General features: G+C 46.0%; 1 protein-coding gene across 3 annotated transcripts in view; it reads left to right on the forward strand.

Moving 5' to 3' along the window:
- Positions 1-14,483, forward strand: part of Pmm2 (phosphomannomutase 2) — a 30,425-nt gene that overhangs the window by 980 nt on the left and 14,962 nt on the right. For all 3 annotated transcript variants that reach the window (XM_052759421.1, XM_052759420.1, XM_052759422.1), the window contains exons 2-7: positions 3,594-3,705; positions 6,495-6,571; positions 7,296-7,387; positions 10,171-10,270; positions 10,404-10,479; positions 13,549-13,664. In XM_052759421.1, the coding sequence (XP_052615381.1) occupies positions 3,594-3,705; positions 6,495-6,571; positions 7,296-7,387; positions 10,171-10,270; positions 10,404-10,479; positions 13,549-13,664 (573 nt within the window). The remainder of the gene's footprint in view (positions 1-3,593; positions 3,706-6,494; positions 6,572-7,295; positions 7,388-10,170; positions 10,271-10,403; positions 10,480-13,548; positions 13,665-14,483) is intronic.

The following is a 14,483-nucleotide window of genomic DNA, read 5'->3' on the forward strand; positions in this document are numbered from 1 at the left end:
TCTCGAAAAATCAATAATAATCTTTTTTTATTTGGCAGTTACATGTGTACAGTGTATCTTGATCATATTCACCCCCAACTTCTCTGTGTTCCATATGGAGGACACCTGCCCACACATCCCTCTTCATTTCCATGTCTTTTTTTTATTTTAATAATTCATGAAGTCCACTTAGTGCTACACACACACACACACACACACACACACACACACACACACACACACACACACACACAGAGTCTCAGGCAACATTCCAGCAGCACCATCCACGATGGAAAGTTAATTGACTTGATCTTGTGCAGGTAATCACAGCTGCTGTGAATTCATGAGGGCAACAGCCATATATGTCCAGAAGACAGCATTTCCCAACATTCCTCCTCATCCTCTGGCTCTTACATTCTTCCTGCCCCCGAGCTTTGGCAGGATTGATAAGATGTCCCATTTAGGGCAATTACTCTTAGCATTCTGACCAGGTCTGCTTTAACCACTGCCCACTACAAAAGAAACTTCGTACCAAGGTTGAGAGCAGCATTAACCTATGGATGTGGACATAAATATTCAGAGGCAGTTTGACAAGAAGTTCATTTAGCAAAGCAGCAGTAGTAGAGATTCCCCCAGAGGGTCTATGAGCTCCTGAGCCACAGGCTTTTGACTAAGTTTATTGTACCAGGCATTAATTCCCTCCTGTGGAACAGGCCTCATGTCCAATCAGAAAGTGATTTGGTTACCCCCATAGCAATCATGCCGCCATTGCACAAGTGAGCACATGGCAGGTTGGTGCTGTAGCATGCAGGATCCATGGCTGGGAAGCGCCGTTAATGACTTTTCTCCCCCAGCAGTTTGAGTGGCACCTTCCGGCACTGTGAAAGCTCAGTATGTCAGTTCCAGCCTTACCCCTCTGGGGTCTTGCAACCAAGGTGTGCAATGTCTTCAGCAGTATGGGACTTACCATGTAGTTAGGGTGGCCAACCAAGAGCAATGGCAATAGCCTGTATTGTTTTGGGGTCTCAGGTCTCTCTGGTTAACAGTATCCCCCACCTGGCACTGAGATTTTTGTTTACTAACCCATGTCTTTTAGGGAAAGACATGTCCATACACATATACTTTACAACGTAATAGTTTTTGTAAAGTTTTTTGATATAGTCTTAGTTTTAGATAAACCACCACGCAACCCCTTCTACCTCATTCTACCTTTCTGAGCCACAGTTTGATCTGTCTAGTGATAACATTCTACCACAAGTTCTCCAGAGCCCTTTCTGACTCAGCTTCACTGCTCAATACACACTAATGAGTTAAGTCAATAGTAAGGTGGGCAGGTAGCACAGGATTGAATCCCTGCAGGAAGATTTGAGGGTTCAGATCCAGCCTGGGCTATGTAGTGAGTTTGAGGCAAACCTGGGGAACTTGTCTCGAAACAACAAAAGCCAATAGTAGTCTAGAACTGGAAGCAGAATTCTGTTTTGTAAAGGGCCACATATTAAGGGTTTTGTCTCTGTAGAACATATCCTGTAGAACTACTCAACGTTAGTACAAAAGCAGCCATAGACCATAGCAAACTGAGTAGCTGTGTTCTAATAAATGTATTACAGAGGCCACTGAGATGGCACATGGTTGGAGTCATTTAACCTAAGCCTTGGGACCTGAGTTCAATTCCTGGAACCCACATGATAGAAGGAGAGAACCAACTCCCACAGCTGTCTTCTAACCTGTCCTCGTACATTGTGGCACATGTACATGTATTTATATACAGACTAAAAATGAAGTTATTATAGAAACAAACTGTTGTTGAGTTTGGCCCAGGAGCCATAGTGGTCAGGAGTCTATATTCCTAAGCCTTTGTACAGTGCTGAACTTGCAGTATTTCACCATCTTTCATCCTGGGCAGGAGAGTTAGTACTGCCATTTTCTCCCCCGAGACAGGGTTTCTCTGTGTAGCCCTGGCTATCCTGGATCTCACTCTGTAGACCAGGCTGGCCTCGAACTCACAGAGATCCGCCTGGCTCTGCCTCCTGAGTGCTGGGATTAAAGTTGTGAACCACCACCGCCCAGTTACTACCATTCAAACATAAGGAAACTGAAACCAGTGAAACCCTGACCGCCTCAGCTTCTTACAGCAGCTGTGGTTAAAGTCCCTGGGCCTCAGGGCACTGTTAGTTGTCCAGTTCGTTTTTTCCTTTCAGTGTTCTAGGGTGGAGGGCACTCCAGGTACTAGATATGCTACTGGGAAAGTGCTTCTATTTCCTAGGTAAATGGGGAGAGATAAGCATGAAGTATAGAATAGCAAAGAAGCCAGGGGATCCAGAATGTATTCTCTTGTAGACATTTGGAACAATATGCTTGCAGTGATCATAAGCAATCGTAACAATAAAACTGTAATTTGAAAGAGAATTTTCCTATGTGCTGGGTACTGTGGTTAAAATATTTTAGTAGCAGATCTGTTTATCATCAGCCTTTCCTGCCTTTATCCATGTGTATTCTTAGACATCACTAATCATAGTGCAGTCTGGAAGAGGAAGAGCAGGTTGACTTTTATTGCAGTTGTTGTGACATAATGTGACCTGCATGGGTTCAGTCTCGTTAGCGTGGACTCCAGAAGTCTGCATGCACAGTTCCCTGTGTGTGTAGAAGTTTGTCTGCCTGGGTGCTTTCTTCCAAATGTCATTCCATCCCTAAACAGTAGGACTTGAGAAAAGCTTTTAAAAAGGGGGTGGGGCATAGGTCTCCATGAATCATTTTCCAACTCTAGCATCCTGAAAAATCTCACACACACAGATCATTGACAAAAATGGTGAACAGAGAACCCATATCTCTGTAGAGAACCCATATCCCTATCACTTATGTTAAAAGCAGCTGACATTTAATCATAATAACTTTGTATTTCCTCTTGCTTAGTAACTTTCTAAGCCACGGTCATCATGCTACTTCACCCCTTTGTATTTTTTGTCTGTCTATTAAAAGACAGTCTTAGGAAATCTAACTATGTAGCCAAAGCTGGCCTTGAATTCCTGATCCTCCTGCCTCCATTTCCCAAGTGTTGGTATTACAGGCTTGTGACACTATACCCACTACTGACATATTAAATCATATCATGTAATATAAAACACCTTTAAAGAACAAAAGATTGGGCTGGAGGGATGGTGCCGTGGTTAAGAGCACTGGCTGCTCTTCCAGAGGACCCAGCATCCACATAGCGACTCACAAGCACCTGTAACTCCACTTCCAGGTGATCTCTGCCCTCCTCAGGCACTGCAGGCATGTGGTGCACAGATAAACATTTGAACAGGCACTGCAGGCATGTGGTGCACAGATAAACATTTGAACAAAACAGACAAAAAAGAATAAGCTAAATCTATGTATTAGCATAAAAAGGGCACCACGACATAAAATAGAAAAAGCAAGTCATTGCACAGGACAGAGAACAACCAACCCCATAACCATACATATGTGAATAGACAAGTGTGAACAGATATAACTAAATATTAAGTTTTTCCTAGTAACAGCACTGGGCTTGTGTAAAAATAGGAGCTAAATTAGTTTGCAGTTTTCATCTGATTATTGTCACTCAAAATCATCCTATTTTCCTTCCTGACATGTAGAAAATTACAAAAGAAATGGATGGCTTCCTACAAACATTGAGACAGAAGACCAAAATTGGAGTGGTAGGTGGGTCGGATTTTGAGAAAGTGCAAGAGCAACTGGGAAATGATGGTAAGTGCTAATTACACTGTAGTGCAAGATGAAGTTCTCACGAGGATGCTGAGACCGCCGCCCAGTGTCCCCTGCACTCCCAAGCCACCATCACTCATGTGGCACACTTTCTGCCCTCTCTGGGGAGACATTGTCTCTGCCCTTGTTTGGCCTCTGCTTCAGTTCTAGAAAAGTGAGTTCTGTGACCTTTGACAGAACACTTTACTCAAGTGTACCGATAGACTCACCTTGAAGGTTGTGCATGTCTGTGTCTTCACTTCTGGAACCTTTTCTCCCTCTAGTGTTCCCATGTCCCTCACTGCTCTCTCCCTGCAGCCCGGGCCCCACCTCCTGCCTGTGCTGTCCACTCAAATTTGTACATGCCTCTGGTCTCAGTGCCTTGTCCCTGTAGCCCTGAAGGCATGTGTTCCAAGGTTCCCCAATCGTAGCGTCCCTAGACTCCCGGCATCACCAGGGTCTCCAGCCCAGGACTAGGAAGCTAGAGAGCCTTTGTGGTAGGGTCTCACTTTGTAGCCCAGGCTGGGCTCCAACTCACCTTGTCCTCCTGAGTGCTGGAGTAACAGACATCAACCACCACACCTAGCTGGAGAGTCTTCTGGCTTCTTTCCTGGAGATGGAACAGCAGGTCTCTAAGACCTGAGCATACATTTTAGCAAGTATCCCACCCAAATTCTGGTGCCCAACCCTGCTGAGGGAGTACACTCTGGTGTAAACTCAAGTCTTTGTTGCTGTACAGACTGTGTTATTAACCTGTTTCCCGGGGCTTCTGAGATAGCTGGCCTGCGAGAAACAGTAAGCAGAGAGATTGGTGAACGGGTAGGGTAGTTCTTCACTATTGGTTGTAGTGTGGAATGCTGTCCTGTGAGCCAGGCACTTGGGAGACTGAGACAGGGGAGTCATGAGTTTAAGGTCAGATGGGGCTGGAGAGATGGCTTAGCAGTTAAGAGCACTTGCTGCTTTTATGGAGGACTCAGGTTCAGCTCCCAGGACCCACATGGCAGGTCACAGCTGTCTGTAACTCCAGTCCCATGAGGTGCACATACATGCATGCAGGTACTCATATATACCAAATAATTAATTGTTTGTTTGTTTGTTTGTTTGTTTATTGAGACAGTTTTTTTTAATGTAGTCCTGGCTGTCCTGGAACTTACTCTGTAGATCAGGCTAGCCTTGAACTCAGAGATTCGCCTGCCTCTGCCTCCCGATTGCTGGGATTACAGGCATGTGTCACCATCACCCGGCTTTCTTTCTTTTTTTTAAACCAACGTGAGTTTAAAATAGACAAAAACCACACTGTTGTCCCAGAGTCATGTTAGTACTAAGGACATTTGGGCAGGATAGTTCATTGTAGGATACCTAGTACCATCTCTGGCCACTAGATGTCAGTAGAGTGCATGCGCACAGGCACCCACATGCAGTTTGACAACCGGAGCTGTCTCCAGACATTGCCCAGTGTGTCCTGGGGATCATGGTCGGTCCCATGACTGGGGACTCAGCATGTCTTATCTGAAAGTGCAAGTCTGTGGGTCAGATCAGATACTGGGAAGAGTCATCTCTGCAGTCTGTGTCATCTTCCTCAGAGCTGCTGTCTTTAGAAATGCTATCAGCAACATAACGAGGCATATTCAACCCAGAAAATCCTGTCACAGGGTGATCACCATTCCTGCTTCCAGAGTGTACTTAACAACGTGCTCTGAGAGGTTTGTATCACTGTGGCAGAGCAGGGTGTTTGAGAGAAGATATATGTAACAAGAGTCAAAACACTTACTAGAAGGCACTTAAGAGCTCACCTTGCATCAGCATGCGTGGTGGACATACTTGTAGTCTTAGTACTCAGGAGACTTGCTGTGAGCTTGAGGTCATGCTGGACTATATAATGAGTTCAAGGCCAGCCTGGGCTACATGAGGTCCTGTCTAAAAAACAAATAGGTGGGCATAATAACACATGCCTTTAGTCCCAGCACTTGGGAAACAGAGGCAGTCAGATCTTTTGTGGGTTATATGCTACTCTTCAAGTCTAAATGAGTATAAGAATCATCTTTTAAAAAGAGCTTTTTTTTTTTTTGAGACAAGGTTTCTCTGTGTAGCTTTATGCCTTTCCTGGAACTCACTTTGTAGCCCAGGCTGGCCTCAAACTCACAGAGATCCACCTGCTTCTGCCTCCCAAGTGCTGAGATTAAAGGCGTGTGCCACTACCGCCCAGCTAAAACAGCTTTTTAAATTTTTTTTTTTTATAAAAAAATTATTTTGGGGGTGGAGATTATTCAGTGGGTGAAGGCACTTGTCAACCCAAGTCCAGTACTGAACACACATAGAAGTGAGAAGCAACCCCACAGATTGTCTTCTGACCTACACACACACACAAACACACAAACACACACACACACACACACACACACACACACCATGGCATATACATGCCCAGATGCACATGTACACACAAAATAATAAATGTTTTAAAAAGTTCAGCCTGGCAGACCTGATCTGGCAAGCCTGAGACCAGAGTGTGGCCATCCTCTTTGTCCCTTGTTCCCTGCTGGCTCACGACAGGGATGGGCCAGCATCTTACTTTGCACACTGGCAGGCTGGAGGCAGGGTCCGTCTGCAGCTCTTCTGTCATCCCTTAGACCTAGAGTCAGAGCTACTGCCAGAGTCCCCAGCCTCTTGATGAGAAGGGCTGGCACAGCCTGCAGGTGCGGAGCGGGGTCCTTGGGGTGGGTGTGGAGGAAGACAGAGAAAGGCCAGTTTCTATTCAATACATCCTCAGTTTTATTTTGTTTTGGTTGTAGTGATTGAGAAGTATGATTATGTGTTTCCAGAGAATGGCTTGGTAGCATACAAAGATGGGAAGCTTTTGTGTAAACAGGTAAGTTCTCAAGTATACAACTCATTCTGTATTACTACTAATATGTCATATGTAAGCCAGCACAGCTGGGGCAGGAAGGTCAAAAGTTCAGGGGCTGCCTGGGCTAGAAAGTGAGTTCAAGACCAACCTTGGCAACTTAATGAGACACTGTCTCAAAATTTATAAAAACAATAAAGAAAAGGGGGACATAGAACAACACATTACATGTGATAATGAGTGAATGCCTCCGGGCACATGCTGGGGAGCGCGGGGTGGGAGGGAGCGAATCTTCACACTGTATTCTTTGTTAAGTTTGAATTTTGCCCACGCAGCTGTTGCTTATTCCAGATAGTGACTACATCTTTATAATGGCCTTTTAAAGCTGCTTGAGTCCAATGTTTCTATTACAATAGCCAAAGCTAGAGCAGGCCCTTCACCCAGGGGCCGTGGAAGAGAAGCTGTACTTAGCATTAAGAGCAATTGCGGTAAGCTCTCTGGCCCTTCCGGGAAGTGTGTGAAAGAGAACGGACTCGTCCCTGAGCGATGAAGCAGAAGATGCTTCTGCTGGGTGTCTGTGTTTGCCGGACGTTTTCCGCCAACAGAAGAGAGGAAGAGGTGAAAGGACAGCAGGATGTGTCACTGTCGCGGCTGGCCAGCCTGTGTTGTTGGAGGACCTGGGTTTGCCATGAAGCCACTTTAAAAGTTCTTCCTATTATATGAAATAACTCATGCTTTGTTTACCTAGAGTATTCAAGGTCATCTGGGAGAGGCAGTGATCCAGGACCTGATCAACTACTGTCTGAGCTACATTGCAAAAATTAAACTCCCTAAGAAAAGGTGGGTTCACTCTTAACAAAGGAGGCTCTTCTGAAATATGGAGCAGTGGGTTCTCCAGGTGGATTCATGATCACAGCCAGAAGCCAGCACTTAATACAACTACTTGGAAACAGTCTGTATAGCCAGCCACATGAAGAGGCTGTAAAAAAAGATGGCTGCCCATGTGATGGAGTGCTGGACACTGAAATCTGTGGCTCAGGGCTGTCAGGAGAGAGAACCCTGTGAAATAGCACATAAAGAGCACAGAGCCCGATATGGTGGCTTCTGCCTGTAATCCCAGTGCTAGAGAGGCTGAGGCAGGAAGAACGCAAGTTCAGGGCCATCTTGGGAGTTATAGCTAGACTTCTATTTCAGAAAAAAAATAAATAAATAAAAATAAAAAGGGAAGAGGCCAGGTATAGTGACGCACGCCTTTAATCCCAGCACTTGGAGGGCAAAGGCAGGTGGATCTCTGTGAGTTGGAGGGCAGAGTGGACTACAGAGTGAATTCCAGGACATCCAGAACTACACAGTGAGACTCTGTTTTGAACAAAACTGGGTAGGGGCAGGTGTGAGAGTCAATGATGTCGGCCAATTTGTAGGAAGCTGAGGCAGGAGAATTGCTGTGCATTTTAGGCTTCATAGTGAGTTCCTGGTCCACCTCGGCTACAGAGTGAGATCTTATCTCAAAAAAAGGGTCTCGGGAGATTGCTGTAGCTAAAGTACCTGCCACACCAGCATGAGGCCAAAGTTCAGATCCCTAGTACCCACATAAACCGAGTATGGGCATGCCATCTGAAACTAACCGTGAGGGCGTGGAGACAAAGAGTCACTGGGGTCAGGCAGTGAGGTCTGGCTTCGAGGAAAGAGTGTTTCAGAAGATAAGCTGGAGCACAGTGGTGAAAACAGTGTCCAACACTAGCTGCACACTACGTGCACACATACATTACACACACACACACACACACACACACACAACACACACAGGTACACACACGTACATGAGCACACATAATTTTAAAAAGTATCAGAAGCCCACAGTCTGAAAGTCTTAAGGAGGCCTTCAGGCCGGATGTCATATAAATCCAAATGTGTTTGGCCTGCACTGCTGAAAAACCCACATTGTAGGAAGGAGAGGGTTCTAGGCTCAGTGAGGAAGAGTGCTTGCTCTGCAGACTTGGAGAACCGAGTTCAGATCCCCAGACCTCACAGAAGAAGTTAGCTGTGGTCCCATGGACGCCTGTCTGAGCACTGTGGAGGACAGAGACAGGACCAGTGGACTTGCTGACCCGCCATCTAGCCAGGCTCATGGAGAGATTGTCTCAAGGGACCAAAGTGATGGAGCAGGTCCCCAATTCCCTGGACCCCTGTGGTAGAAAGAAAGAAAGAACAGACTCAACTCCTACAAGTTGTCCCTGACCTACACACGGCCTATCCGACCTGCCTCTCACAAAATACATTTAAAAACAAATTTTTTTTAGGCCGCGCATGGTGGCACTGGCCTTTAATCCCAGCACCTGGAAGGCAGAGACAGGCATCTCTGTTAGTTCAAGGCCAGCCTGGTCTACAGAGTGAGTTCCAGAACAGCCAGGACTGTTACACAGAGAAACCCTGTCTCGAAAAACAAAACAAAAATCTAAATGTGTATTCTGAGTCTAAAACTAAAAACATGATTTAAATAAGTTTCTAGCCATCTTCCCTGGTCTGCTTCCTTTTCTGTGATCACATCAAGCCGGAATGAGCAGTCTGCCTCTGAATAAGATTTCCTGAGTCATTAGCACGGCTCCATAGTCTCAGAACCTGTCTGTATCATCTGCTAATGACATCAGTCTATTCAGGGGCTCACTAGCAAAGCAAATGCCTCAGAAACAGATGTGAGACTCCTGAAGGAGCAAGTGTTCTTATGCTGGGATCCTTTCCCAGCCCTTTATTACTGTGAGATGCTCCTAATCAGTTACAGTAGGAACAGTGAACCACAAAGTAATTGTAGTAACATGCCCTGTTTAACCCAGTATTCCAAAACATCATTTTACCAAATAGTCAATATAAAATAGGACTAGTGAGACACAGTGCCTTAAGTCTGCAATCCCAAAACTTGGGAGGTGGAAGCAGGAGAATCAGAAGCTCCAGGTCATATATCATCAGCTACATGATGAGTTCAAGGACAGCCTGGGCTACATAAGACCCTGTCTCAAAAAGTGGGGTATGGGGATTCCTCCCTTGGGGTCCTTCCTCCTCTTAGGAGTTTGTAGTTTTGTCTCCTTACTACATCTCCGTTTACTTTGTCTGGGAAGGTAGGTCAGCCAGTAAAACGCTTTCTGCTCAAGCCGGGGTACCTGAGCTTGCTCCCCTCGCACCCTCAAAAAAGCTGGGTCTGGTAATGCATGCTTACAAGCCCAGTGCTGAGGAGGCAGAAACAGGTGGATCCCTGGGGTTTGCTGATTAGGCATTGTTGGTGAATTGGGGAGCTCCAGACTCAGTGAGAGACCCTGTCTCAAAAAATAAGGTGGAGAGCAATCAGTGAAGACAGCCACTATGGACCTCTGGCTTCCACTTGCGCATTCACATTTACATGCACACATACATACACACATGAAAAAAATCTGTGAATCTTTTCCATGCTAAATCTCTATCCAGCTCAATCTGGATTAGCTACATTTTGAGTCTATCATACTATGTGGCTCAAAGCTTCCATGGTACACACACAGCCCATGAGAAACCTGGGTCACATACTCTCGCTGTGTAGAATGTAATGTTGCCTAAGTAAATAAGGTATTTTGTATTTGGGGGCTTTTCCTTCCCAGGGGAACTTTCATCGAATTCCGAAATGGCATGTTGAACGTGTCCCCTATTGGAAGAAGCTGCAGCCAAGAAGAACGAATTGAGTTCTACGAACTTGATAAAGTGAGTTCTCAGACATACTTGAGCAACGGCCAGGTTTGAGGAAAGAAGCCAAACCATGTAGCCTATGGCCAGTGTTTAAAGTGCTTCTACACTGTGATGCAATGGATAATTGGTATCTTTTTGTTTCTCTCAGAAAGAACATATACGACAAAAATTTGTAGCAGACCTGAGGAAGGAATTTGCAGGGAAAGGCCTCACTTTCTCTATAGGTATGGTGCATACCCAGGCTTTGGTCCCTATGCGCCTAGAGCATGTGGTGAGCTGCTGAAATGCTTAGTGCTGTGGTGGGTAGGATGGTTGTTAGTGGGGAAACTGAGGTTCCCTTATAGGGTTCTTAGTCTCAACAATAAAAGCACTTAGAAACAGACTCAGAAGGAATCATGAGGATAATTTTATTAGTTTCAGAGAAAAACAGTATCTGTAACGTGAAAAACCCAGTAGCCACCAGGAGGAAAGATGGAGGGAAAGTTAGATGTGATAGAAATAGGTTTCTAAGAAAGGGCAAAGCACCCCCCAAGAATGGAAGGGGATGGTGAGCTGAGGAGCCCCAAAAGCATCTAGCCAGGCAGTGTGTGGTCTTTTTGTATTAGGTTTGTATTTGATTGAGCTCTGTTCACACAGTGATTCAGGGTTAGGAAGAGCTTTCAGTTTTCCTTTGAAAACTGGCTTCTTTTACTTGTTAATCTGTCTCTCTCTTTTAAAATTTTATTTATATGTTTGAGTATTTTGCCTGCATGAATGTGTGAGCACCATGTGCATGTTGGATGTCCAAGTAGGCCAGAAGAGGATGTGGGCTGCCCTGGAACCGGAGCTCCAGACAGTGTGAACCACCATGTGGGTGATGGGACCCGAACCTCTACAAGAGTAGCCAATGCTTTTAACTCCCTAGCCCCAACATGGTTTTGTTGTTGTTTTTCCAGACAGAGTTTCTCTGTGTAGTTCTGGCTGTCCTGAACTCGCTCTGTAGACCAGGCTGGCCTCGAACTCACAGAGATCCACTTGCCTCTGCCTCTTGAGTGCTGGGATTAAGGCGTGAGCCACCAACACCCAGCAAGCAACATGTTAATCCTGATGTAGATTTTTTTACTTTCTACTCTTCTACCATAGTTACACCCAAAGCCTGTAGACTGTAGACAAGCAGCCACAGCAGGATACCCCCAAGCCAGGAAGTGGTTTCCATGCTGTTGGCTCTGGATCTACCTCTGTACCCAGCAGTACTTACTTTTCCTTTCACACAGAAGAGCTGTGTCCTGCTGTGTGAACAGTAAAAGCTTCACACCTTGGTATGGAAGAGAAGCCTTGCTGAACTCCAGGAGAGGTACTGTGAGCCTCTCAGATGAAGGAGACTAAGATGTCTTGACATCTTGCTGTGTGTCACCATTACAGAGCCACAGAAATGAGTAGGTGGCTTTTACAGAGTACGAATCAGGCAGGCTCAGAAAGCCAGAGAGTGGTTGAGGCTCACGAAGCCTGTGCTGACTGCCACTGAGCCAGTGGTGTCTCTGGTACAGAGTTCTGCCTGAGCCTGATCTCGGCCTCATCACTGGGTAGCACAGACCTATTAAGTTTTATTATTATATTTTCAGTTCGTTGGGGTGGGGCACACAGGCCACAACACATGTGTGCTGCCCGGAGGACAGCTGTGAGGAGTCAGTTCTCTCCTCCTGCCTCGTGGGTCGTCAGACTTGACAGCAGTCACCTTTACCCGCTGAGCTGTCTTGTATATCCTCACCTGTTAAATGTTTCAGACATGTTCATTTCTCCTGACAGTATGATCAGTCTTGACTTAAAGCCCTCTAGCTTTGCTAGCTTTAGCATGTGAGCAGGTTGTAGGAAAATTGGCCTTGCAAAGAAACCCCGTGTCAGACCCAATCAGGAAGATTTTTAATAATTCCTGAATTGTTAAGTGAATGCCTTTCTAAAAGCTTTGGAAATGTTTTGCAGTTTCTGTTTGTTTGGTTGTTTTTTTGCTGCTATTAAAAGTGCCCCCATATTGGCTGGAGAGCTAGTTCAGCAGTTAAGAGCAGTGGCTGCTCTTCCAGAAGGCGTGTTCAATTCTCAGCATCAATGTGACAGCTCACAATCATTTGTAACTCCAGTTCCAGGGTTTCTGACAAAGCTTCCTCGGGCACCAGGCATGCATGTGGTACCCAGACATACATGCAGGCAAAACACCCATACACATGAATGAATGAATGAATGAATGAATGAATGAATGAATGAATGGATGGATGGATGGATGAATGGATGGATGGATGGATGGATGATTTTAGGGGGTACCTACCTGTAAGTTATCTTTCATGTAATAAACCTATTGCTTGTAGGATGAGCTCATGCAGCCCGCTTTTGGCATTTTCCCAGATGGTTTTGCTTAGCTAGGGTTTTTTTTTTTCGTTTTTCGAGACAGGGTTTCTCTGTGTAGCTTTGCACCTTTCCTGGAACTCACTCTGTAGACCAGGCTGGCCTCGAACTCACAGAGATCCGCCTGCCTCTGCCTCCCGAGTGCTGGGATTATTAGCTAGGGGTTTTTTTGAAAAGTTTTCACTCTGTAGTCCAGACTTGCCTGGAATTCACATGAAACCCAGACTGACCTTGAACTCATCATAATCCTTGTGTCTCAGGTTCCTGAATGTTGAGATGACAGGTATGCACTTGCATGCCTGACTCAGGGATGTTAAAATGCCAGACAGTTCCACAGGGATAGGGAAGCCCTTACTAGGCTTTTACCTAAGCCTGCTTCATTTATATTTGTCTCTTCCTTGAAGAAGCACTAAGAGAGATGATCGCTTAGACCCAGGTTTGATAATTCTGGGAAAGGGGCTGGAGACGTGGCTCAGTGGTTAAGAGCACTGGCTGCTCTTCCAACGGTCTTGGGTTCAATTCTCAACACCCACATGGCAGTTCACAACTGTCTGTAACTCCAGTTCCAGGGGCTCTGACACCCTCATGCAGACATACATGCAGGCAAAACTCTAAGGTACATTAAATAAATAAATCTTAGAATAATAGTAATAATAATTCTGAGAAAAACAGCAAAGAACCTGTGCATAGGCATTAAGTGGTGAACAGGGATATTAAAAAATAAATAAATAAATAAGCTGCATTATTTTCCAAAAGTTGTTACCCTCCCTCCTCTCACCTGAGGCTGTGCTGGGGATGGTACTCAGCCCCAGGCCTGCTGGGCAAGCCCTGTAACCATTGAGCCACACACCCTCAGCCTGCCTTAGCCTCGTTTTAACCCATTCACCTTCTTGGTGTGTCCCCTCCCCATCCTGCAGGTGGCCAAATCAGCTTTGACGTCTTTCCTGATGGATGGGACAAGCGGTATTGCCTGAGACACCTAGAACATGATGGTTACAAGACCATCTATTTCTTTGGAGACAAGACTATGCCGGTAAGTAGGAAAGTCTCCTGTGCAGTCTGGGCTTGGCGAGGGAGCCAGGGCAGGCTGTTTTGCCATCTTACACTCTTGCCCGCTGGCCCTGCTAGCCTCCCTCCCCTTAAGAGCTTTGAGGCCCTGCCCCAGTGGAAGCAAAGACTGTAGATCACTTTCAGTCGGCCTCTTGAACTAAGTACTTCCCACTTCAAGTGCCTGTCAGATCATGTTGTCACACCCTCTGCATTTCAATGCTAACATTCCAGAGGCAGAGGCAGGCAGATCTCTGTGAGACCAAGACCAGTCTGGTCCACAGTGAGTGAGTTCCAGGCCAGCCACAATGAGACCTGCGCAGAACAAACAGAAAAGGCAACCAAAGCCTTCACACTGTCGCTTTATTCTCCTGCTCTACGCCCACTACCATGTTCATTGTAAATTGCATACGAGGTCACAAACATGAGGAGATGGGGAATTACCTGAGTCTGATACTCAGAGATGGCCAGAGATAACTGGAGTGAGGATCTGCCTAGTGTGTCACACAGTGACACACACCAGTGCCAGAGAGGGGCACAATGAAGCCATTTCCTCAGAGACACTTTGGCAGCATTGTGAGGCTCTCCCTGGACGGCTGCCTATTGCCACCATCCGAGGCCTAAGAGGAGCCTCCATACCAGCTACTCCATACATACTGCCTGGGCTGGGGTCTCTTATTGTGCCTATCTGCTTCCCCCCCTGCACTGCCCACATCATCTGTTGTGGGGATCCCGGTTCGGGCATGGTGGCCACTCCGAACCCAGTAGGGTATCACAGATGGTATAGCTCTAGAGCTCTGCTTCC

This window comes from Peromyscus californicus, unplaced genomic scaffold (assembly GCF_007827085.1).
Source record: "Peromyscus californicus insignis strain IS unplaced genomic scaffold, ASM782708v3 Scaffold_3__1_contigs__length_106647218, whole genome shotgun sequence".
NCBI lineage: Eukaryota > Metazoa > Chordata > Mammalia > Rodentia > Cricetidae > Peromyscus > Peromyscus californicus.